The sequence below is a fragment of the Rhinoderma darwinii genome, chromosome 2, assembly GCF_050947455.1.
Source record: "Rhinoderma darwinii isolate aRhiDar2 chromosome 2, aRhiDar2.hap1, whole genome shotgun sequence".
Classification (NCBI taxonomy): Eukaryota; Metazoa; Chordata; class Amphibia; order Anura; family Rhinodermatidae; genus Rhinoderma; species Rhinoderma darwinii.
This window is the reverse complement of record NC_134688.1, coordinates 163,122,330-163,149,708: the sequence shown is the minus strand read 5'-3', so window position 1 is coordinate 163,149,708 and position 27,379 is coordinate 163,122,330. Positions and strand designations below refer to the sequence as shown.

The window sequence follows — 27,379 nt, the reverse complement described above, 5'->3', positions numbered from 1 at the left end:
TGCTCCCACATCCTGGCAGTAAGCTCATCTCTATGCCAGACCCCTAAGGGAATTGCTCAGCACAATAGCAAAACCTGCTCACAGCTATGTATCGCACAATAGTAGTACGTCACAGCACCTCCCTGTGGAGACTGAACCGTCTGTCTGCCAAGCATCGATAGCTGGGAGCGAAACACTTCGGTGACAGAAGCAGGGGTGTATGTCAAGCGCTGAGAGCGTTCCACTTAACTATCGCCATTTTTCATATGCGAGTGTAATACTCAAAGATGACAAAAGCTTATCAACCAGATAACTAAACATCTCTACTTTATTACCAAGTATGTAACAATGAAAGAAAGCAACCACTGCCCTAACTAAAGATGGCCGCATATACATCACATACGCCATCACAACAAGTAACGTCAGAGGGGGAGGGGTTTGCACTTGACAGCGACGCGCGTTCCCGAGCCACGCCTCTTGGGATAGAATATTGACACAGAGTGAAGCGCGCCCCCGTGAGGTGCAAGCCCAGTGCGTGGTCCGAACGTTCGCCGGGAATTCTGTGTGGGCCGGCGGGGACGCGCCTTTCATGCTGTGCAGAGTGCAGCGGCCCGGGATGAGCGGCACAGCCTTTCAGCTGCTCTCAGATGTGCACTTGGGATAACTGGGATCCGATCGTTCAGGAGAGGCTGCTCTCCCTGCTGGTATATGTCCGCCCCGCAGGCACACACTTGGCCCCGGTACATGGTTGTGCTGATACACCTCTCCGGCTATGTCTTCACATCACTCCATTCACCCGGAGACTCGCAAGTTTACCCGGGCGCTCAGCAAGCCAGGTACTGCGGCGGAGCTCCGGCAGAGTGTCTCTGAGGTGGTGAGAGGCTCCGTGCTTCTGGTGAGTGTCAGGTGGGGGGGCTTGTCCGGGAGCGGCGGGGGTCCCCATCACGTGGGGAGGGGGAGAGCAAGACACATGGCCAGTGCAGTGCTGATGTCCTGTCATAACAGCCGGCTACAGCAGTGAGCTTGCCCAGAACAGTGCCGATGCCAGGACAGTCCTGAAGCCCTATCATACCAGCTTGGCCAGGGCAGTCCTGAATCCCTATCATACCAGCTTGGCCAGGGCAGTCCTGAATCCCTATCATACCAGCTTGGCCAGGGCAGTCCTGAAGCCCTATCATACCAGCTTGGCCAGGGCAGTCCTGAAGCCCTATCATACCAGCTTGGCCAGGGCAGTCCTAAAGCCCTATCATACCAACTTGGCCAGGACAGTCCTAAAGCCCTATCATACCAGCTTGGCCAGGGCAGTCCTGAAGCCCTATCATACCAGCTTGGCCAGGGCAGTCCTAAAGCCCAATCATACCAGCTTGGCCAGGGCAGTCCTAAAGCCCTATCATACCAGCTTGACCAGGGCAGTCCTGAAGCCCTATCATACCAGCTTGGCCAGGGAAGTCCTAAAGCCCTATCATACCAGCTTGCCCAGGGCAGTCCTAAAGCCCTATCATACCAGCTTGGCCAGGGCAGTCCTGAAGCCCTATCATACCAGCTTGCCCAGGGCAGTCCTAAAGCCCTATCATACCAGCTTGGCCAGGGCAGTCCTGAAGCCCTATCATACCAGCTTGGCCAGGGCAGTCCTGAAGCCCTATCATACCAGCTTGGCCAGGGCAGTCCTGAAGCCCTATCATACCAGCTTGGCCAGGGCAGTCCTGAAGCCCTATCATACCAGCTTGGCCAGGGCAGTCCTGAAGCCCTATCATACCAGCTTGGCCAGGGCAGTCCTGAAGCCCTATCTTACCAGCTTGGCCAGGGCAGTCCTGAAGCCCTATCATACCAGCTTGGCCAGGGCAGTCCTAAAGCCCTATCATACCAGCTTGGCCAGGGCAGTCCTGAAGCCCTATCATACCAGCTTGGCCAAGGCAGTCCTAAAGCCCTATCATACCAGCTTGGCCAGGGCAGTCCTGAAGCCCTATCATACCAGCTTGGCCAGGGCAGTCCTGAAGCCCTATCATACCAGCTTGGCCAGGGCAGTCCTGAAGCCCTATCATACCAGCTTGGCCAAGGCAGTCCTAAAGCCCTATCATACCAGCTTGGCCAGGGCAGTCCTGAAGCCCTATCATACCAGCTTGGCCAGGGCAGTCCTGAAGTCTTATCATAATGTCTCGGCCAGGACAGTGTTGATGCCTGGTCGTAAGACTTGTCAGGGCACTCCTGATGTCCGCTTATAAACACTCGGCCAGTGCGTTCTTTTGACATCACTGCCACACTTTGCCTAGTGTCTTGCTACAAATATGTCTTGTTGGATTGTTCATTGTGAATTGCGCCATAGCTGGCATTATTTTACCTGGTTATGATTCTCTGCCCATGAAATCTGTGGCTAGCTGGTATACATGTCACATTATTTTATGAAGCGCCATGACAACCGCAATTTTTACATGGTCACTGGAATGTTCCATGTGTTAGAGAACATTTGTCTCTTATTGAATATTGTCATGGCGGAAATCGTCAGTATAAGATTGAGTTTATGTGGGGTTCTTGTTGTAATTTCTGGACGATCGTCGTAGGTTACATGCTCATATGTAGCAATGGTCTAACCGTTAGGCTGGGTTCACACGACCTATTTTCAGACGTAATGTAGGCGTTTTACGCCTTGAATTACGGCTGAAAAAACGGCTCCAATACGTCGGCAAACATCTGCCCATTGCTTTCAATGGGTTTGCCGATGGTACTGTGCCGACGACCTGTCATTTTACGCGTCGTCATTTCTTGGGACGTTTTTGGAGCCGTTTTCTCATAGACTCTATTGAAAACCGCTCCAAAAACGGCGCGAAAAACGCGAGTTGCTCAAAAAACTTCTGAAAATCAGGTGCTGTTTTCCCTTGAAAACGGCTCCGTATTTTCAGACGTTTTTGGCTCAGCGTGTGAACATACCCTAATTCTTGTAACGTGTATGGTGTCCTTCCACCAACTTCACTTACTATTATTACATTGATGGCCATAGTTTTAAAAGACCTATATATATATCCCCACGTAAACATGGCAACCCTTATTCTAGCCATCATTTATCCCGTACAGGTTAGAAGAAAATCTGATGAAGGGCTTTTTTTTTTTTGCAATAGTTTTTTTTTTTTTACACAAAGTCCTTTATTATGTCCGGCTATGAAATGGCAAGCACTGTGTAGTTGGAAGTATGAGAAGGCTACGGACCCACTCCAGAGCTGTCCATCGACTACATTGGACATGCTCCTGATGTATCCCAGGCAGACCTGATCATATACGCTGTGCTGGATCCTACCGAACTAAACCGCGCCCGACAATCCCCGTTTGCTTATAATGGGGTCCGTCAGACTTTTGTTGAGGATTCTGTAATTTTGATAGCAAGAATAGCACTGCTTGCAGGGCTATTCTTGCCATCAAAAGTTTACAAAACTGCCAACAGACTCTGAGCAAAAACCCCAAATGGCAATGTGAACGTAGCATTAGGCCTTCTTCACGCCGCGTTTTGGCCTTCTGTCAGATTTATATGATGGGACTCTCAATGCATCTCTCCGGAAGGTTGCAATGTGTCCTACTGTATGGCACACGGTGGGATACCCCGCCCGGGAACTCGTGACCTGGGGAAACTCCTAAAGGCACTGTCCATATATGAACAGTGACGTCGGGACCGTCACCAGGACCGGAGTCCCCCGAGCAGGGCGGCTGTGCAGGAAGCAATAGAGACATAACTGGCCAGATATGAAGCTTTCTGAAGTATATATTTAATGTAAACCTGTGACGGATGCCTAACAGGGGCATCCATCACCCATAGGCTCCAATGTTTTAAAAAAAAAAAGTGCGTTATACGTTTATTTACGAGTAATACTGTCAATCGTTATGTGATGGCTCCCGCACTGTAATGTGTTTTATACCAGTGTTTCCCAACCAGGTTTTCTTAGAGCCTGGTCAGGGGCTCCCAGCACACAGTAGCCAAACCTTTTACAGTAGATAGTAAATTCATTTCACTTTGCTCAAACGTGCTTGGCAAAACAAATATCCACCATAATATAGAATTATAGAATGCTTTACCTCCCTCTACACAAGCTTCTTTGAGATGGGAATAAGGGTTCCCTGGGAGTAGAAAATGGTTGAGGCTCCCTCATGGTTATAAGAAGTAGCAAAATTAAGAAAAGTAGAAAAAATGGTCTTGCTGTCCATAGCGACCATTCAGAGTCCGGTTAGAAGTCCCTAAATACACAGTGCAACTACGGTACAACGTGAGCTCTGATTGGTTGCTATGATTATGAGGTCCAGTTTATCCTACCTGGACAGCAGTCTTTTCATACTTTCTAGTCTACACTATGGTTGTAGTTTCCTACATGTCGTGATAAGAGAACCGCATTGTGTGTGTAGGATTGTTCTACTAAACAAGTGTGTTCACACAGAGTTTTTTGCAGGAGGAAAATTCCTCCTGCAAAAATTGCTCCAGATGTTTTTTGCACAGCGGTTTGACAAAAACTCGTCAAAACACTCGTCCCGTTTCTGACTGATTGAAATGGGGTTTTGGAGGCAGAAACCGGCTCAAGATAATAGGTCATGTCAGTGTTTTTTACCGCGACACTGTTTTTCCGCTCGCGGTAAGAAAACTCGTCCGCCTCCCATTGAAGTCAATGGGAGGCGTTTTTGGGCGGTTTTTGACGAGTATTGCGGAGCAGTTTCCGCGCCAAAAAACTCGGCAAAAAACTGTGTGAACAGGGCAGTTCGGTACATACTGCACTGATAACCTGCGGATAAGGAGGAAATGTCAGCCGTCATGTGTAAATATTGCTGGATTTCTGTGGGAATTTATGTTCTTCCTCTTCTTACATGTCAGGTGCTTTGTTCTGACATGGGATCATTATACTTGTTGGCATTTACAGTGTTAATTCCTTTGAACAGAAAGCAGGCGCAATATGAGGGATGTGTGTGTACTTGCTGCCATTTGTATTACTCAGGGAGCTTGTTATACGCCGTCTCAGGAACCCTCATTTCCTGTCACTACCTCATTGTATTGTGAGAAGTGCCACTAGGTTATCAGCTCACCCCCTATGGTAGCATAATATGTGTTTAGTGACCGTTGTCTTACACATAACAGGGTGATGAAAGAAATTGGGCCGCCTTTTTTTTTTTTTTTTATTGTCCCTCCATGTATGAGGAACAGGTTTGGAATTGCTGTCGATTTTCAGTGCGGATTCCGAACTGATGCAAAATAGTCTGTTTTTCACGGACTGAACTCGGACGAGTTTTAACCACGCTCGTCTGAATTAGACCCTTAGGCCTCATGCTCACGACCATGCATTTGTGGCTGCAATTTATCCACATTTTTGCAGATAAATTGCTGACCCATTAATTTTTATGGCCCTATGCACATGAGTGGTTTTCACGGATCAGTGCTGGTGCCGCAAATTCGGACTGCGAAAACTCAGAACGTGTTTGGATTTGCGGGTTCACACCAATGGTGAAATTGTTGTGGATCTGTGAATCCTGATGACACGTGGATGCACAACAAAGGTTTTTTTACGGTCTGGTGGACCGCAACGGGCTAATGGATTTGTGGACCGCGAAACCAATGTGGTCGTGTGCATAAGGCCTCAGTGTTTTACATGCAAAAATCATATTTAAAAGAAGGGGGAAAAAAACAGTGTAAAAAATGGTATGTAAGGCAAGCCCTACCTGTTCTAAAGAAAAAGGTGCAAAAACATTTTACTAGTCTAATAAAAATTAAAAAAAAGTCAAAGCTGTTAAACCAGCTTGTACATGGAAGCAAAGGGGTTTCTAACAACTTAAATTTATGGTATTTGAAAGGAGGGCCAACTAATGTGACCGCAACAGATCTAAAATTACGGGGCTTCGATGGTTGAATCGCCATGCCCCTTTTGCTCCCATTGGCCTTACTCGCCTGGTTAACCCATTATAGTCAGTGGAATAGCCCCTTCGTTTTACTGATTGGTGGAGGACCCAGGTCTTGGACTTCCATTCCTATTAATATGCCATAAATGTATGTCATAGGGAACCCCTTTTTATGGTCCTAAATATATTGGTCATTTGGAGGTTTATTAGGTTTTGCTCTTACGCACACTAGAGATTTCTTAGTAGCGATGTAACTGTATTTGTTGGCTTTCTACATATTTCTAGGTTACTCAGTGTCTTTATGTAGCAACCTGTATTAGAAATGGTGGCAGGCATCGCATTGTGGACAGCATTATTTATGGGATGGTTGGCACGTGGCACTATACAGCTGCTTCTATCGTAGCGTCTCACACAGTTCTTCCGGTAAAATTCTTCATTAGAAGTAGTTCTTCTGGTAGAGTAAGTGATTTTGTCTTTTCAGCACCCATAGGAGGCCCCTGGGATTCTTCTGAGAACGCCTTTCACTGTGCAAATACAGATTATTTCATTACATGTTTATGGCTTTACATTTCTAGGGGTTATCCGAGGCAATATGAGGAAACTGATTTTATGTAGGTAGAATTGTTAGTATAAGTGTTGGTTAAAACTCTGCCGAATAGGTTACCACCTAGATAAATAAAGGTAACTTTTTTATCAATATTGTAGCTAATTGTTTCCAACCCAAGTTCATATAAGAACATACATGAGTAAGTAAATGGGAGCTTTACCTACAGTGATGGACCCCCCAGCCTTGAGGACTAAAGTGTCCACAGATAGTACGGGGATAAATATATTCAGTTTACGGTAATGGTTAAATATGCCAATCTCTGGTTCATGCCATTTTTTTTGGGCAACGGTCAGTACTAATGGCCGTTTACTGACACGTGTATAGACTTAGTGATCCGGCTATACCCCCAGTCAGGGTATGGCATTGACTTCCAAGTTGCCGGATGAGACCTAAATTATGATGTGGAATTGCGGTCACAGGATAGGGACTCCTAGCAGCGGTATGAATAGCACTATACAATGGCCATGCTATGAGGTTCGGTTTAGACCTCCATTGGTACACTTCTTTCATCTTCCATACATATTAATACAGGCAAGCTTCTCTTCTGTAAGTTGATGGCTTCAACCTCCGGATTTGATAAAACGATCCATAATGCAGTGCTGAGAAAGTCCCGTCCCCCCCCCCCCCCCCCACCCTTAATTTCTTCTATTTTTGCTAATTTGTCATATTTTAACTGTTTCAGATCTTCCAGCATCATAGGTCCACCTTACTATTTGGTAGCGGAGGGAAGTCTGATATACTTGTGTTAAACTTTGCAGAGGCATAAGGGTTCTCCAGTACGATTGCGGCAGTATTAGTTCCCTGAACACAATGCCATAGGGGCCTTCTCACATTTTCAGCATCATATGGGTTTTTTTCAGTCCCCGGCTTTCATATATACACAGACGCTCAAGTGAAATGATGTTTTTACTCCTGGCTGCATCTTTCACTTCTCCATGGTAATGGCATATTTTTCAGGCCATAGCTTCTTCATCCCCCATATACATAAGGCAAAAGAACAGGAGCTGATGAGTAAGAGAATAGACACCTAATATAAGGGGTTTGCCGAAAAATTACAGGGGCTTTTATTTATTCAAATGGACATCTAGGTTATGTATTCCTTTCAGCATAAAGCTATGGTACGGTCACCTGACACGGCTTGTATCAATAGGCTGAGAACAGTGACGTGGTACTCCCGAGATGGTGACTTATAGTATATAGTGTATATAGACTACATATGTATATAGTACATAGTATCCGCTGTAAGAACATTTGGAAATGATAGTCGTTTCACTACTAACAGATTCCTGTATTTTATGTATTCTGATCTTGTTTGTTGGTGATTTTGGTAGGAATGTAAACTGTGGTGTGTGGTCATCGTTCTCCATCAGATCTGACGCATTGACAAAACTAGTACTGAGGGGATTTTTTATTTTTAACCTCTGAAACAAAGCTTTTCCTTTTCTCAAGTTCCTGGAAGTTCATACGCAGTATCTGACACCACAGACTTCCTACCAATAATAACAAGAGGTAGTGTAACAATCCCATCTTCACAATTCTCTACTTCCCTACCGAAATAATGGGGTTTCCAATGCATGGCAGATAGAGTAGTATTGTAAAAGTTAAAATTTTTGCAATAAAATACAATTGATCAGTTTTCCAATGATCTGTGACTTTGTAATGGGGTATTTGCAGGATTGTAAGAGCTGTATACAGAGGTTCTTATTTTGCCGTTTACAGGTAGTCATTTTAGCTTTAATATTTGTATTTATAAGGCAATGTTCACATGCAGCAGATTAGCTGTAGCGTTTCAGTGCGGATTTTTCCAGACTTGTCTTTTAGTTTTCATCCATTGCTATGCACTGGGAGAAATATGTGGCAAATTCCACATAGGAATCCACTGTAAAATCCACACTGCATTCTTACAATCTCACATTACAATGGTCACAGAAAGGACTTGTTTTTTTGTTTACATTTAGCGTGTACGTCGGGAAAGCTCTCAATGTACACACTAAACGTGTCCATAGGACTCCATTGTCAGATGGAGGCCAAAATAATATCCGTCTGGCCGGTATACGCAAGAATACCGCAAAAGACGGTACGGAATAACATATGGCCCACCGTTGCACATCTGTCACAGCCTACATTTTAAAGTATACGTAAGCCGAAAACGTGATGTGAACATAGCCTAAAACACAGGAATAGTAAAGTATTAGATGACTGTATATCATAAGAGAGCTGATAAAAATACAGATATTAGGGATTGACAAAATACTGTAGACTTTAAAAGCCAGTCAGATTACTCGGGGACCAATTTGACAAGTTTAAGGGTTTTTCCAGCCAGTAAAAATTGATGGCCTTTCCTCAGGATATGCCATTAATAGCTGATGGGTCGGGGTCCGACCCCTGCCGATCATTTGTTTTGAAGGGGGTGCAGCGCTCGTACAAATGTTGCTTCCCCTTCATTTCTACTTGCTCACTGTAAATCGTCGACATGTGCGTGTGTCTGTGCTCAGTTTGTTAAAAGCGATCTGTAGCTAATTTTAACATATATAACATCTACTAGGTACACCGATGTAGGGGGAGAAAGGGTAGTATGCCCTATGTAAAAGTGCAAGACATCTTGGTGAGCCTCCAAGTTATTAACCCCTTTAGGACGCAGCCTGTTTTGGCCTTGTGGACCCAGATGATTTTTTCAAATCTGAGATGTCGCTTTATGTGGTAATAACTTTCGAATGCTTTAACATATCCAAGCGATTCTGAGATTGTTTTCTTGTGACATATTGTACTTTATGTTAGTGACAAAATTTGGTCGATAAATTCAATATTTGTGAAAACCGTCAAATTTTAGAGAAAATTAGCAAAAAATAGCTTTTTTCTTAATTTAAATGTATCTACTTGTAAAACAGATAGTAATACTACACTAATTAGTTACTAGTTAACATTTCCTTTATGTCTACTTTGTTTGCATAGTTTTTTGAACGTCCTTTTATTTTTCTAGGACGTTACAAGACTTAGAACTTTAGCAGCAATTTCTCACATTTTCGAGAAAATGTCAAAAGGCTATTTTTTCAGGGACCAGTTCAGTTGTGAAGTGGCATTGAGGGCCTTATATATTATAAACTCCCTATAAATCACCCCATTTTGAAAACTGCACCCCTCAAACTATTCAAAACAGCATTCAGAAAGTATTTTCAACCTTTAGGCGTTTCACAGGAATTAAAGCGATGTAAAGGTGAAATTTACAAATGAATTTTTTTTTTTTTGCCGAAATTCATTTGTAATAATTTTCTTTCTGTGACACAGAAGATTTTACCAGAAAACATAACTCAATATTTATTATGCAGTTTAGAAATATCCAACATGTAGCCCTAGTGTGCTAATGGACTTAAACACTGGCCTTAGACGCAAAGGAGCACCTAGGGGATTTTGGGGCCTCCTTTTTTTAGGAATCTACTGTCAGGTTTACCATGTCAGGTTTCAAGTGGTCTTGTGGTGCCTAAACAGTCGAAAACCCCCGCAAATGTGTCCCCATTTTGGAAACTACACCCCTCAAGGTGTTTTTCTAGGGGTATAGTTTGCATTTTGACCCCACCGTTTTTTTGCAAGATGAAAATCTACTTTTTTTTTCTGCTAAAACATAGAATGTTTTCATTTCTACAAGGAATAAAGGAGAACAAGCACCCCAACTTTTGTAAAGCAATTTCTCCCGATTACAACAATACCCCATATGTGGTCATAAACTGGTGTTTGGACCCACGGCAGGGCTCAGAAGGGAAGGAGCGCCTTTTGGAGTGAAGATTTTGCTGGAATGGTTTTCAGTGCCATGTAGCAACACCCTGGAGGGACCAAAACGGTAGAAATTGAAAATAATGGCCACGGCCGTGCACGTGGCTACGGTCGTGTGCATGAGGCCTAAATGTTTTTTTAATTAGAAGTTAATTAACCCTTTCAGGACTGATCCTTTTTTGCTTTTTCGTTTTTCACTTCCCGCCTTCCAAGAGCCATAACTTTTTTATTTTTCCATCAATAGAGTGGTTTGAGGGCTTATTTTTTGCGGGATGAGTTGTAGTTTCTATTGACACGATTTAAAGAGGCTCTGTCACCAGATTATAAGTGCCCTATCTCCTACATAATCTGATCGGCGCTGTAATGTAGATAACAGTGGTTTTTATTTTGAAAAACAATCATTTTTGAGCAAGTCATGAGCAATTTTAGATTTATGCTAATTAGTTTCTTAATAGACAAGTGGGCGTGTTTTTACTTTTTACCAACTGGGCGTTGTGATAAGAAGTGTATGACACTGACCAATCAGTGACCAATCCGTGTCATACACTCCTCATTGTTCCAGCCCAGCTTCTTTCACTGCACAATCACGCTGTAACAATGGGCTGGAACAATGAGACGTGTATGACGCTGATTAGTCACTGATTGGTCAGCGTCATACACTCCTCTGTACAACGCCCAGTTGGTAAAAAGTAAAAACACGCCCACTTGTCTATTAAGAAACTAATTAGCATAAATCTAAAATTGCTCATGACTTGCTCAAAAATGATTGTTTTTCAAAATAAAAACCACTGTTATCTACATTACAGCGCCGATCAGATTATGTAGGAGATAGGGCACTTATAATCTGGTGACAGAGCCTCTTTAAAGTACCATATAATTCTTTGCGGTGTGAGGGCTTGTTTTTGGTGGGACGAGCTTTTATTGGTACCATTTTATGGCACATACAACTTCTTGATCACTTTTTATAAAAAAAAATTTTGGAGCCAAGGTGACCAAAAAACAGCGATTTTGGCGGTTTAAATGTTTTATTTCTTATGGCGGTGACCGTACGCAATAAATTACATTTTAGGTTATTCTGCAAGTCGGTACCATTACGGCAATACGTATATAGTTTTTTTTATGTTTTGCAGTGTTTGCACAATAAAATCACATTTATATAAAATAGATTTTTTTTGTGTTGCCATATTCTGAGGGCCATAACTTTTTTTTATTTTTCAGTCAAAAAAGCTGTGTAATGCCCCATTCACATCGCGTTTGTGCTATCCGCCGGGCACATACGTTTTTTATAAAAACGTGAACCACTGAAAACTTATACAAACGTGTACCATTTTCTGTTTGTCTGTAACCCAAAAATAGCGATGCTGGCATAGTTTTTAGTTTATTTTTTTTGCGGTGTTCACCGTGCGGGAAAAATAACATTCTAGTCTTATAGTTTGGGTCGTTACGAACGCGGTGATACCAAATTTTGAACGTTTACATTTTTTGTCCTATAATAAAAGACTTATTATAGGAAAAAAAACACTTTTATTAGCTTTTTTTCTACACTTTATTTTTTTACCTACAACACTGAACGCTTCTATAATACATTGCGCTACCTACGTAGTGTAATGTATTACAACTGTCAGTGTGACGTCAGTCACTCTGACAGTAAGCCTATGAGGACCAGCAAGAGGCTGGTCCTTATATGCTTCCATACATGGCAGACCCGGAGGCAGTTGTCTGGCCTCTGGTTGCCATTGCGTGGTGGCTGCCGATGTGCTACAAACCCCCTAATTGCCAAAATCAGCAGCGTTGGAGTGTCAGCTGTTAGGGACAATTGACCTCCCAGTTCCCAGTCGCCGATAGTGTGCATCGGGAACGACACAGTGACTTCCTGTCACTCCGACAGGAAGCTTATCAGGACCCCTGATGGGCTTCTGTCCATTGTTTGGCCTCCGGTTGCCATGCCAAACATCGGCAAACCATGCGGTTTCAGAGCGGGGTCTGCTGATGTGCTAGAAACCCCTAAAATGCGGCAATCGCCGCATTTAAGGGCTTAATTGCCGGAATCGGCGGCAAAGGACTGCTGGCCCGCAAGAGTGGAGTGTCAGCTGTTGCCGACAGTGTGCACAAGCAACGACTCAGTAACTATACGTCCCCGTGTGGGAATTAACCGCCCGCGACGATGTATAGTTACGGAGTGGTGCGGTAGGGGTTAAGAAGCACCAAGATGACTCAAGGCTAATTTGATGCCCTCAGACTTGTCCAAAGCCCTCTATGCTTTAGTCTCCGTTACTAGTGACGCTTCTGATGAACTGACAGGGTCCACCAGGAGACAGAATATACTTTGTGCATATAACACATGCCCCACTATTGGTCCCTCAGTGATCCATTAAGTGGGTGCATATGCGTATCTGTCAACAGCGGCAAAAAAAGCTATTGGAAATAGGAAATCTAATGTGTACAACAATTTCCACCAAAGGAATGTATCTGCAAATCTGTGGCCACAATACAGGGGAAACTATAGCTTATTCTTAGAATTTTAGATATCATATTACTGGTGTACAAGCTTGTATTTGAATTTAGCTCAGGGCTACCGTTACAGTTTTAGATCAAAAACTGGTCTTAGATTGGAATGACAGGCAGAATATAACATTGATACTGCTGTCTCGGCCTTGATTTTTCCATACACGCTAAGGGCGGATTTACACGAACGTGATATACGTCCGTGCAACGCGCGTGCTTTTCACGCGCGTCGCACGGACCTATGTTAGTCTATGGGGCCGTGCAGACAGTCCGTGATTTTTGTGCAACGTGAGTCCGCTGCGTAAAACTCACGACATGTCCTATATTTCTGCATTTTTCGCGCATCACGCACCCATTGAAGTCAATGGGTGCGTGAAAATCACGCGCACCACACGGAAGCACTTCCGTGGGACGTGCTTGCTTCACGCAACAGCAGTAAAACTATGAATGAAAACAGAAAAGCACCACGTGCTTTTCTGTTTACAAACATACAGTGTCATAATGGCGGCTGCGCGAAAATCACGCAGCCACGCGTCATACGCAGCTGACACAGGGATCTGTTAAGTGCCTTTTGCGTGCGCAAAATGCCGTGTTTTTTGCGCGCGCAAAACGCACACGCTCGTGTAAATCCGCCCTAAGGCCTAATTCACACAAATGTGTTATACGTCAGTGTGATGGCCATTAAAACAACCGCCGTCACATGGACCTATTTAATTCAATGGGGCCGTTTCAACGGACTGTGTGAAGGGGCCATGACAAAATAGGGCATGGCCTATTTTTTTCACACTTCCCTCAATAGACTCTAGTCTATGGGGGATGCGTGATAACACATCCCGCAGCGCAGAACACGGATGCAGCTAAGATGTTTTTCACATCCGAGATGCGCAGCACTCGTGTGAATCCGGCCTAAGGCTGATTCCAATGGTAATGGGCTGGACGGGCAAATAGTGCGGCATAAACACACACGTTTTGCAGTTGTTTTGTGATGTGGTTATTGGCCGCATGATTTTTACAGGTGTAACACAATAACCACGTTGCAAAACCATGGAAATCAGTGTACAGTTTTGCCCATGCGTTTTTGGCTGCATTGCACACCACCACAACTTGTGAACCCAGCCTTTTAGCACAGCTTTTGGGCATTCGACTTGGCTTTTAAGGGTAAGGCCCCATAGGGTGGCATTGATGCAGCCGCTGTTTATCTGCAAAATCGTGGGGTCATAAGCGTCTATTAGTTTATGGCCGCACAGTTTTGCAGGTATCAAGAACTTAAAGGTAATGTGTCGCTAGAAAAAATTTTTTTTTTTTTTTTTTTTTTAGCTAAACAGTTAGTGTATAGGTGATTAGACATTGTTCTAATTTTATTTTATTTTTTCACGAATCAGGAAATATGATAAATTAGATTCTAATTTATAATATTTCCCAGCGCTGGTCACTAGATGGAGCAATTCCCAAAATTGCAGCATTGCATGTGGTAAAGCAACCACATTGCTTTATGCTGCAAAATTTGAGAAAACTCACTCGCTCTAGTGAGCTCTCAGAACCCCCCTCCTTTATCCTGGCTAGTGCCGGGAGAAACGAGGGGATTGAACGGTCAAACCTCCTACACTGTGTGTCGCCATTTTTTGAGCTAACACACAGTGTAGTAGGTTAACATACAGTAGTAAACACACACTAAAACCCGAACATACAAAGAAATAACTTACCTGCTCCTGCCGCCGCCGCTCCCTCCGGTCCATCCGCTCCGTCTGCTACCGCCGCTCCAAGTGCACAAGTCCGGAAGCCGCGACCGGAAGTAGTAATCTTAATGTCCGGCCGCGACTTCCGGTCCACAGGAAAATGGCGCCGGACGTCGCACTGTTCCCACACAGACGGCGTACAGCATAGTGGATGGAACGGGCCCCGTTCGCATTCATTATGGGACTGGAGCTGCCGTATTCCATGTCTGTATGTGTCGTTAATCGACACATACAGAAATGGAAAAAAAAATGGCAGCCCCCATAGGGAAGAAAAAGTGTAAAAATAGAAAAAAGTAAAACACAAACACACAAATAAAAAAACGTTTAATAACACACTAAAGTCAAATTGATCTAAAAAATTATTTTTTCGTGACACTGGTCCTTTAAGACTGCACCAAACAGCATGCCAGCGCATGTTTTGGGACGCATCACGGCTGCGTTAATGCCACCCTGCTGGACTTTACCATAAGTGTGTTTGGGAATGAGAATGCTGCACTTAAAACATGAATTTTAAAAAAGAGCAAAATTTCTAAGGTCCAACAAGTGTGTGCATAATACATAGACATGAAATATTATGTAGTGATCTGTTTATAGGATGGTTAGCTAGAAACACTTAAGACACTGTTTTGGTCTGTGTCCACTAAGGCAGTGCGTTGGACCAAGTGTCACTTATGAATAATGGTTATTGTATTAGTATATCACCAGATAGTTGCCCTAATAAGCAGAACGTGGTACATCCATTAAATGGTGCTAACTGGGGAGATGCAGTTACTCTACTAATATGTATATGAGGAAACCTAAACCAATCAATCAGGCGCAAAAAAAAGGGCTCCGTCCTGCCGCGTAGACTCGCTATGAAAGATCGGGACATTTGTACAAGGGACAGAACCCTCTTTTAAATGCCATAATAAACTTGACCCAGTGAGAGCTATTGCACCCATTGAATGGCTCCCTGAACTCATGAGGCTGTATTCACATGGAGGTGGCTGCATGATAAGGCACCGGAAAGATATCCTAATAGTTAGTTAGTGACAAATAGTCTATACTTTAGCGATGAGGGGTTTTAAAAAGTATTATGCCTATTAAAAGGCACGAATAGTAAGCTGCCAGTGTGTAGGTGTTTAAAAGTATTCGAGACTTCTGCCAACTTGAGATAATGCAGAGCAGAACAAAATAAACAATGCATGCCAGGTATTGCAGCTTGGCATTTACTGGCAAACCAAACATTGTTGCTAGGGATTATTATTATTTAGTTCATGCTCCTGGGTAGTCTCCCCAGATGACTCCTGCGCAAAGTGTTAAGGCCTCATGCACACGACCGTAGTGCTTTTCTGGTCCGCAAATTCCAGGACCGTGTTCCGTGAAATGTCCTCCGCAGTTCATCCGTATGTAATCCGCAAAATGCGGATAAAAAAAAAAAGCCCAGGTACAACATCAACCCCTTTAGAAGTCAACTATGAAATAAAATAAAAAAATCAACATATTTGAAGTGTAACGTTACTAGAACTTCTGAAATGTAAGGGCACGACCACACGTGGCAGAGTTTTTCCGTTGCAAATGTTGGTGCAGATTTGCGGCATTTACGCAACAAATCTGCATCAACATTTGCATATTTGACAGGTAATTCAGACGTTGCAGAAAAGACAGCGGACTTGCCACAGATTTCAGTTTTTGCATTGAATTCAACAGCAATTCCACCACGTCTGCCCGTGCCCTAATAGTGACATGTCACGTTTTGATTGGTGGTGGTCCGAACCATGAGACCCCCTCCAATCGCACAAACGAAGCAATCTCACGTGCACTTCTGCAGCTTCGTTTCAGCGATTGGTGGGGGTCTCAGTGATCCAACCCCCACCAATCAAAACTTCAGACATGTCACTATGACATGACAGAAGTAAAAAATAACAAACCGCATAAAGGTGTGAAACTTAACCATGCGTTTCTTTTGCGCTTTTGTTGCCTTCTCCCACTCTGCCAGATATAGTTCATCGCTGACCTCCTGCCAGGCAAGATCTTTTATATTCCTGTCCGAATACTCTTCCAGGCGCTTATCCCATAGACAGGGCTTGTGCTGGACCAGGATGATTAACTTCTCAACGCTGATCATAGAAGCCATGCTGCTCTCTGCTACTTTCCTGCACTCTCTCCAGCCTTCACGACGGCAGAACTCATTCCTGGTCGTCGCCTAGCAACACTTCCGCAAATCCGCAAACTGCGGTTGACACACGGAGGTGTATCCGCATTTTCCACAGGCCCATTGACTTCTATGGGCATGTCCGCATCGAATTTGCGGGCCATAATAAGACATGTCCTGAGTTTATGCGTCACGGATTTGCGGGGACCCGTGAAACCCGTGCGGGGACACGGATAGTGTGTATGGGCCCATAGAAATGAATGGGTCCGCAATTCTCCCGTGGATTTTCGGGGGAATTGCGGACGCAAAAACACGTTCGTGTGAATGGGGCCTAAGAGTTGTATAATGGAGAGTATGGATCTGGTACCAGAAAAATATAATGCGATTCTAGGGTTTATTGGGAATTGGTTAAGGCTATGTCCACATCTGTGTCGTGATTTCTGTTTTTCTGTTCCGATGTAGGAACAGAAAAATTAATTAATTTCTATTAAGATATTTCTACAATCGAGTTCCATGGCATTCCATCAACAAAGCAGGGTGAGGATGCCAACTTCAGTGAGCTGCCAAGTGATCTAAATAAGCACCCATAATTACCGATTGTAAATTCACGAAGTGTGCATCATTATTCTTATACCGTTTCTGGCCGTATTCTCAATAGCCCTGTATAGTTTTAGTAGTGTTTCAGTGCTTATTTATAACCTTTTGTATTGTTACTAAGTTTATTCGATGTCATATGGGAGCTGTTGGGCTCTGTTCACATGGGCGCCTTGGCTCTTTTTATTTTTTACGTAAACTGACTGATCTGATGGATCCATTATGTAACAAATCCCATTGAATCATAGTCGGTCCTGCAGGTGTCTGGTTATTTTCTGGGTAGACTAGCACAGCGCGCTGACGTAAAAGAGAACATAGCCTTACGTTTGTTTTTTTTAAATAAATATTGAAGTATTTATTAAAGAAATATTGTACTTCATCTGTGGCTCAATTCAGCTGATCAGAGCTCCTGCTTGAAATTAATCTATCATCTTATATCTGGAAGGACAGGGACCATAGATTTCCACAGATCTCCAGGACTCCCCTGGTGGAGACCTACATCTAGAGACTTGTATTAGATGGAGAATTTAATTTCTGGTGGACAAATAACAGAACGATGACCATCGGTCAAGGTTTAATTGAAAACCAATGCTGTGGGCATCATTTGCAGATGGTGAGAATCCCTAAGATTTTTATCTATATAAAACTGCACAGGCCTCAGTTTGTGTTCATACATACTTGGTTTGCTGCAAAAAATGTCCGCAACAAATCTGAAAGCAGCCGCAGGGGAATCTGCAGTGGCAAATCCACACTAAATGGTGCAGATCTGCTTGTGGATTTCGAATTGGCTAAATAAAAATAAATCTGTACATTCACCTTTCTAATCTTCTGTTGCACTCTCCTTTTTCTCCGTCTGGTCTCTGTATCCTGCCCCCCAGCGATGATGTGTTGACACATGTGACTATCTACACTTCAGGTCATATACAGAGACTGCCGGAGGACCAGGGGAGTGGCAGAAGATTAGAAGGTGAGTATAGTGGTTTTTGTTTTTCTTCTAAATCGCTTTTTCATTTAAATCCTTTTGCTGCAGAACCACGGGAAATCCGCAGCAAAATTTGCACCAATTGGGGTTTGTTGCCGATTTTGACATTGGGTAAAATCTGCAACTAATCCGTGACTTAAATTGACACTTCAGGTCAATATCTGCATGGAAACTTTTCGCCGCTTGTGGAGGTGATTGGTTTCAATCTCATTCACTTTGCTCTACATATGTTCAGTGTGTCTTCTGTCCGAAAACGGTTTGGCCACTTTATAGAAAAAAAGGCGGTAAACTGCTAATTATACCTGTTATATCACGACTATCTTGATATCCTCTTCCCGTTGTGCAAATAAAGGCCGTCATGTAGTCACGTAATTTATCTACTTCTGCCAAGGCACTGACCACGTCCAGTGCATGTGTAAATCCAGGAAATTCTTACCCCTTTTTTCTGCGCATTCGCTGAATGCGCTCAGCTACTGTTCGGTTCCTGCTCAGAAACGACGGTAGCCGTGGTCAGTCACATTATTTATCCACATGACCACCGCCATCTTACAGCGTTTGGCCGTGGCAAGATTGTTTACACAACACAGACGTGGGCAGCTAGGGGCCTTTGTTTGCACTGCAGAGGAATGATATCAAGAGAAGTAGTGATGTTACAAGTATACTTAACAGTTTGACTTTTCCCATTTTTGTCTATACGGTGGCCAACCCCTTTAAGGCCTCCTGCCACGTGACTCATAACCGCCAATAAAGATTTGGAGCTACTGTATTTCTCTAAAAGTAATGGTGTCTGTCAAATCCCATTTTTTTCTATGACCAATTTTATCAAAATATAAAAAAAGACAACCTCATATTTTCTTTCTTTTTATAACCCATGAATGAGGCAGGTCATCAAAGTAAGTGGATTGACGTGCACAACGCCTTTAAATAAGTTGGAATCTGTTAGTTTCTTAATGTTATCTATATACATGTATCAGTGCAGTTCACGTACAAGCCGCAGTGTAAATGTGTTCTGGCTATTGCTTAGAGGCTGCCACTGGGTGACCATTGTAGATCTTCTGCTATGTACTCCTCATCCCTAAGCTTCATATGAATGAACGAACTATAAAACCACTCTGGGCCTCCATGTGATCGTGGTGATCTGCATGGTCATCTTCTACACTACAGAAGTGCTTCTTATCAAAATAGTCTTGTTCATAAAATAAACTACTCCAATAAAGGAAGTATATATACGCAGAAAAACGACACGTTAAGGCTTCGTTTCCATCTGCGTCAGGGCTTCGTTGTGACGTTCCGTCGGAGCTTCCCGTCAAAACGGAGCCCTGACTGAAACAAACGGAAACCATGGGTTTCCGTTTGCATCACCATTGATTTCAAAGGTGACTGATCCGGTGCAAATGCTTTCCGTTTGACTCTGTTGTGCAAGGGTTCTGTTGTTTTGATGGAATTAATACCGGAGTTGACTACAGAACCCTTGCACAACGGAAACCATTGGCACCGGATCTGTCACCATTGAAATCAATGGTGATGCAAAAGGAAACCTCTAGTTTCCGTTTGTCTTAGTCGGGGTTCCGTTCTGATGGGAAGTTCTGGCGGAACGTCAAAACGGAGTCCTGACGCAGATGTGAACGAAGCCGAACTCTGTAGTAAATATCTATTTTGCAACCTGGAAAGAACTGTTATAAACTTTCTTCTATTGTTTACTGTCCATCTCTTCCAATAAACTGCATTTTGCAGGATCTACAATCAACAAAAACACACCGTCCATCCCACCCTGACATTCTGCGCTAACAGGTGTGCGAACGCTGAGAAACTCATGCATGACAACTAACCTCTCAATAATGGAAAAGGACAGGTTACTCAGCTGGCAGAGAAATGACAAGGCCATGGAAGGACAAAGGGTTTCACTTTCTTGCCAAAGTTGCTAGGTTACAGTAACCGATCGACAAGGAAAGATCCTTTGCAGAACACCGTTTGACACACACAATCCTGTATTTCATTATTCATACATACTAGCATGGTCCGGCTTACTGGCTTGTGAAGATCTCATTAGGCCGCCTTATCCTTTCTTGAACAAAAAACGTATTATTGTCCCTCTGAATGCAAATGGGTTAACAATGCACTGATGATAACACATGGGCTGTAGTGTATTAGTGAAACACTAGCTTGTTTTGTGAGCCGGAGTGGGCAGATTTTTAGTGGTTTATGCTCCTTGCAATATACCAGTCATGCATGTTTGATTTCACCTTTATGTAAGCTTTTTCCAATAAAATCTAGAATACTGTCCATATGAAGGCACCTGATCTCTATTTGCTGTGTAGATGAATTCACTTTACTTGTACTAAATACTTAAGGAGGTCCAAAAAAATGTTCACCCCCATGATCACGGCTTCATCTCGCATATCTCAGTTGCGAGAGCCACGAAAATCCTTCCCATACGTATTTCTATATTATATTGCCAGACATTTTTTAATAGGCTTTCCTTTTAGGGTTGGAGGAACTTAAAACTAAAGCTCCAATTTATAACAACTTGTATTGGAGAATTGCAATATGAGTAATTTCCTAATAGAAAGCTGTTACTGGATTTATGTGGTTTTCCAAGAAAAAAAACCATGAATGACTTTGTGATCAGTATGGGTCCAACCCCCGGGCCCTCCACGATCAGCAGTATGAACAGGCAGTAGAGATCCAGTGAGCGCTGTAGCCTCTTAAATATTTATTCATGTTACATGCATCTGTGACTGGTACAGCCCAATTTAAATTGAGTGCCCAAACCCTTCATTCTGCTGATTGGTGCTGGTCCAGGGGGTAAAAACCACAAGCCATTAATGTAAGAATAGGTGATTAATATTTTTTTCCCGGAGAGCTTGAGCTCTTCAGATCTCTCTGATCCCTGGTTACTCTACTGAAATCTACTCCCCCCTATTGGCACCTGTTTGGAAGGTGGCATAGACTGCCCGGATACAAAATAATGTAGCAGACTTCATGAGAGGCCTAGAAGAAGACACCTGGGGTTATCTGCATTTACGCTGACTAGTTAAGCATATCCAGATTGGGTGAGTACAGTGGCTAACTTTAAAGGGTAACTAAACATTTAAAATGTCAGTGACATGTCAGAAGTTTTGATCGGTGGGGGTCCGAGCGCAGAAACCCACCAATCGCTAATAACGAAGCGGCAGAAGTGCTCGGGTGAGTACCGTGCTTCTTCATTTCTGATAGGCATGCCTAGGAAAGCCACGCGAGTGGTGTACGGGCTCGTACACTTTGTGTTGAGTCCATAAGCCACACTGAGGAAAGCCGATCAGAAACGAAGCAGCACAGTACTCAACCGAGCGATTTTTCCACTTTGTTCGCAATCAGTGGTAACCAAGTCTTTTTTTAAAGTTTGGTTACCTTTTAAGACTAGGACGGGGTCTGATCCAATGCGATGAGACTACACCGCAAAATTGCATCTGAAAGTACGTTATAATGGTTTGCAATTTCCCATTGTAGAAAATCACATGCATTTTACATGTTGTTTTCTGTGAGTTGGGGATAGAGCCTTTCAGAAGGGAAAAAAAATAAAAATCACGTAGTGATGAGTAGAACCCAATGGGGGAAATATTCACGTTCCCTTTGCAAATATCCTAAAAATCTAACATTGTATACATGGGATTTCATACGACCCCATAAGAATAATTAGAAGCCTTATCGCACTGCAATCTTATAGATCACATAAGTGCGATGATATGTCATTTATCAATGTGAATCCCTAGCATAAGATGTTGCTCTCACATGTCGTTTAGAACGAATATGCTGAAACTGGTTAAAGGATAACTAAAGTTTTAAAAAACTGTTAAAATGTCAGAGACATGTCAGAAGTTTTGATCGGTGGGGGTAATGGCGCTGAGACCCATGATTGATGATAATGAAGCAGCAGAAGCGCTCGGGTGAGTGCCGTGCCGCTTCATTTATGATCGGCTTTCCTCGGAAAGCCGATCGAGCGGTGTACCGGCTCATCGACTTTTTATTGAGCCCGTAAACACCCCGAGGAAAAGTGATCAGAAACTATGTGGCACAGCATTTACCCAAGCACTTCTGCCATTTCGTTATTAGTGATCAGTGGGGGTCTCTGTGCTCGGACCCCCATGATCAAGAATTCTGAAGTTTAGTTACCTTTTAATTTCTCAAGCTTGATTAAGCTGCTTCCCGTAGTACAATACATGTTCATCCAAAAATGAGTTGGTGAATTAATTCTACGATATGGCACTATTTGACTTTTCAGATGTACGCTTGAAATCTAGATGGTTAAGTCTGTAGATAAATCCTTGGCAAGTCCTAACACCCAGCATGCTGTCGCTGAGATTACCTGACTTTGGGTGTGTTCACCGGCATGTGTCAGCAATATAGCCATTTCTAATAAAACGTACATTATGCTTCTATGCATCAGCTAGTTTGTTTTTTCTGTATATGCTTTTTGCCTTGATGACTATATCTAATGCATCTAAATGTTATGCTTTGATGTGTTTGTGAAATAGTAATGTTCATAGTTAAATTATTATTCCATTTGGCTTCTGAGATGATGTCCATATCTAGACTATATGAACAAAAGTATTGGGACACACCTCTTAATCATTCAATTTAAGTGTTTCATTCGGGCGTATAAAATCAAGCACCTAGCCATGCAGTCTGTCTTTACAAACCTTTGTGAAATAATGGGTCGTTCAAACGAGATGACTAATTTTGAATGTGGTACTATAATAGGATGCCACCATTGCAACTAGTCAGTTTGTGAAATGTATTCCCCCATGGATATTTTGCGATCATCTGTGAGTGGTAATATTGCAAAGTGGGAGAGTTTAGGAACCAGGGCAACTCCGCTACGAAGCTGCAGACCATGTAAAGTTACAGGGCGAGGTTGCCAAGCTCTGAGGTGCATAGTGCACAAAAATTGCCAACGCTCTGCTGACTCAATAACTGCAGAGTTCAAAAATCTCCTCTGGCACTAACATCTGTACAAAAACTGTGTGCCGGGAGCTCCATGGCATGGGTTTCCATGGCCGAGCAGCTGCATGCAAGTCTTATATCCCCAAGCACAATGCCAAGTGTCAGATGGAGTGATGTAAAACACGCCGCCACTGGACTCTGGAGCAGTGGATACGTGTTCTGTGAAATGACAAATCACCCTTCTCTATCTGGCGGTCTGAGGAACGAGTCTGGGTGCCTGACTGTAAAGTTTGGTGGAGGAGGGATATTGCAATGAGTTTTTTTTTTTTTTTTTCAGGGGTTGACCTAGGCCCCTTAGTTCCAGTGATGGGATATAATAATGCTTCAGCATACCAAGACGTTTTGACAATTATATGCTTCCAACTTTGTTGGAACAGTTTGGGGAAGGCCCTTTTCTGTTCCAGCATGACAGTACCCAGAGTACAAAGCAAGGTCCATAAAAACATGGTTGGGTGAGTTTAGTGTGGAAGAACTTGACTGGCCGCACAGAGCCCTCAACTCACCCCATCGAAAACCTTTAGAGTGAACTAGAACGAAGATTGTGAGCCAGGCCCTCTTGTCCAACATCACAAATGCTCTGCTGGATGAATGGTCCAAAATCTTGTAGAAAGCCTTCCCAGAAGAGTGGTAGCTGTTTTAGCTGCAATGTGGGACCAACTCCTTATTAATACCTATGGATTTAGAATGGGACGTCCTAAAAACTTCTGTAGGTGTGATGTGTAGGTGTCCCAATACTTTTGTCCATATAGTGTATTTTCCTTATATATATTTAGTCGGTCTATTTTCAGAGCACTGGTGATGTAAAGGACATTTGGCAGGACCGTTCCGGGTCATACACGTACTTGGTGGACAGTGTTTTGCTGGTTGCCTCCTTTAGGCCGGATTCACACAGAGTATTTACAATTTTAGGGGGAGATATTTTAGTAAAATAGTGTTCGATTTAGACAGTATGAACTTAGACCAGGCAGTCTGAAGATGCGCCTAATTTATTAAGAGGCACACACCCTTAATTGGGTATGTCACAATACCAGAATTTGGACTTCGATACCGATACTTTGTGTAGTATTGCGATTTCGATACCAAAACGATACTTTGGCAACATTAATAAAAAGCAAAGAAAATTTCTGATGAGGCGTGTGGTGTGATGATGAATTTAACCTCCACGTCCCTCACATTAATAGTAATTAACCCCATTATGTTTCTCAGTCATAATGGGTGAATGTGTGAGGTACATGATAGGGTTAATTACTATTAGGGCTTATTTAGACGAACATGTAATACGTCCGTGCAACGCGCATGATTTTCACGCGCCTCACACGGACCTATGTTCGTCTATGGGGCCGTGCAGACAGTCCGTGATTTTCACGCAGCGTGTGTCCGCTGCGTGAAACGCATGACATGTCCTATATTTGTGCGATGTTCGCGCACCACGCACCCATTGAAGTCAATGGGTGCGTGAAAATCAAGCGTAGCACACGGAAGCACTTCCGTGTGACGCGCGTGATTCGCGCAACAGCAGTACCACGTGCTTTTCTGTTTACAAACATACAAACCGTGCCCTAATGATGGCGGCTGCACAAAAATCACGCAGCCGCGCATCATATGGTGATGACACACAGAGCGAAGTGCCTTTTGCGAGCGCAAAACGCACACGCTCGCGTAAATCCGGCCTTAATGTGAGGCACATGGAGGTTAAATTCATCACACCTCGCGCCTTACATTAATAAGTGAAGGTTTTTTTTTTTGTTTTTTTTTTACAATGTACACATCATAAATGACGCAAAAAAATTGTTGTTCAGGTTATTACAGCCGCGCCAATACCTAAGTATGCCATAACAGGAGATATGGTAAGACAGCCCTGGGGTCCTTCAATAGACCCTGAGCTGTCTGCCCATATATGGTATGGCTCTCAATCGCGTCACAGGAATTCCCTGTGATGCGATCCAGGGGCATCCCCCCCTTCTCATTTTCTCCTGAATGCTGCAGTCCGCTGACCCAAAAATCACGGCCGTGCACCTGACTACGGTCGTGTGCATGAGGCCTTATAATCAATAATGAGGAGGGTTAAAAGGCAAACTCCATGATCCTCCGTAATGAAGCTCATTTGCCTCTGTATATTATTATACCCTTGCTCTAAAAGAAATCTGCCCTCTGTTAATTGATTTCATGTTGAGCTAGTGTATCTTCACAGCTGTCAATTTGAACTAGCAGAGCCACAGATTAAAGGGGTTGTTTTATTAACTCCTTTTTAAAAAAAACAAACATCGGTCCGTCTGGCATCTCTCAACCCCAGTGATCAGCTGTTATCGTTGGGCGAAGCTGCGGCTATGCTCACAATTTCCCTGCAGTGGTCTTAGAGCGTCTCTAAATTTTGGCACATATATGGGTGTCTCAAGCGGACTTGGCCGGGCCATGTATTATATGATCGCCCAGAATGGGTTGTGTGGAATGCTACATATCCCCTGTAGCGGCCACAGCTGGGGAAATGTATGGCCAGCCTCAACTTCCCCTCAGCGATAACAGGTACAGGTAAATGCACACGAGACAAATGGAAAAAATAATAAAACGTTTTTTTGGGGAGGAGGGAATATTGATTTATATTTGCATAATTTTCACATTGATGTTTAACCCCTTAGTGACCAACAGTACGCCTTTTTACGTTCCTCACTAATGGGCTTTAGGCTAATGCGACGCCTTTTAACGTGATCGCTTTAGCCTAATGTAGCGCCGAAATTAAAGATCAGAGCTCCGTTCTCTCAGCTACCGGAGGTAGCTGAGAGTTCGGGGCAACGACCAGAGACCATAACGAATGGTCTCTGGTCACGTGATCGCCGTGAATCGCTATTTCACGGCGTTCATGCTAAAGCGGCAGATAATCGCCATTTCTCTCTCCTCTCATGGAATAACTCCTTAGAGAGGAGAGAGAACGGGTAATTAGTGCGCCACCCCTCCCACGTCCGATCCCCCCCCGTCCGATTCCCCTTCATGTCCGATTCCACCCCCCCCCAAAATGGCGCCCGCATGCGCTTTGCATATCTTACCTGTGTCGGCAGCTGGCACAGCAACAATCAGGGACCGTTGTGACTGGTCCCTGATCAGGTGATCTCTGTGATAAAACCTATCACAGAGATCACTGACAGTTATTTTCATAACACAGCCAGGACATGGGCTGTGTTTCTCTCCTCCCATTGTAATTGTTCTGAGAGGAGAGAGAAATCAGTCTAAGTCCTGTGCTGTGAAGAAAGAAAAAAAGTGATAAAAAATCATCGTTCTTATACATATATATATATATATATATATATATATATATATATAAAATCTATATTAGCGTCAGCGCTAGATTAGCGTCAACGCTAGATTAGCGTCAGCGCTAGATTAGCGTCAGCGCTAGATTAGCGTCAGCGCTAGTTTAGCGTTAGTTCTAGTTTAGCGTTAGTTCTAGTTTAGCGTTAGTTCTAGTTTAGCGTTAGTTCTAGTTTAGCGTTAGTTCTAGTTTAGCGTTAGTTCTAGTTTAGCGTTAGTTCTAGTTTAGCGTTAGTGCTAGTTTAGCGTTAGTGCTAGTTTAGCGTTAGTTTAGGTTTAGTGCTAGTTTAGCGTTATTTTAGGGTTAGGGCTAGTTTAGCGTTCGTGTTTAGGGCCGTTTACAATTAATTTTACGTCTGTTGAATAAAAAAAAAATATATATAAAAAAATAATAATGATTTGTGTCGTTTTTAGGATTTTAGGTTTACTTTAGGGTTAGGACTTATAGGGCATATATATATATATATATATATATATATATATATATATATACATACACATCTATAAAATATGTCTCAGCGAATGTACAGCGCAGAGCAAGCCTACGCCTTGCTATGTCCCGACACTTCTGAAAGCGAAACAGACACGGCTTCAGAATTTGTTCCAGACAGTGACAGTGACGATTCTAATTCCACCGCTGAACCCCATAGTCCTATGGTGGTGGATACGTCAGTCGCTGTAGAGGTGTCAAGTGCAGGGCCGAGTGTTGCAGTCCCTCCCGTGATGTGGGATCCTGCACTATCATTTTCCCCCCCAAGTACCCCAATTTGAAGCGACCCCAGGAATTAGTGTCGACGTCCAAAATTTTACCCCCTATAATTTTTTTAATTTATTTATATGTGATACGGTCCTAGACTTGATAGTTCAGCAGACTAATCTGTATGCTAGGCAGTTTGTTCTACAAAAGCCTGCCTCTATGTACTCCAGAA

At 43.3% G+C, this 27,379-nt stretch overlaps 1 protein-coding gene across 6 annotated transcripts in view; it reads left to right on the top strand.

Moving 5' to 3' along the window:
- Positions 1–446: 446 nt before the first annotated feature.
- DOCK9 (dedicator of cytokinesis 9) overlaps positions 447–27,379 on the top strand; it is a 225,879-nt gene continuing 198,946 nt past the window's right edge. For 3 of the 6 annotated variants that reach the window (XM_075852428.1, XM_075852431.1, XM_075852432.1), the window contains exon 1: positions 447–874. In XM_075852428.1, the coding sequence (XP_075708543.1) occupies positions 752–874 (123 nt within the window). In that variant the 5' untranslated portion in view covers positions 447–751. The remainder of the gene's footprint in view (positions 875–27,379) is intronic. The other 3 variants (XM_075852430.1, XM_075852421.1, XM_075852420.1) reach the window with 1 other exon arrangement.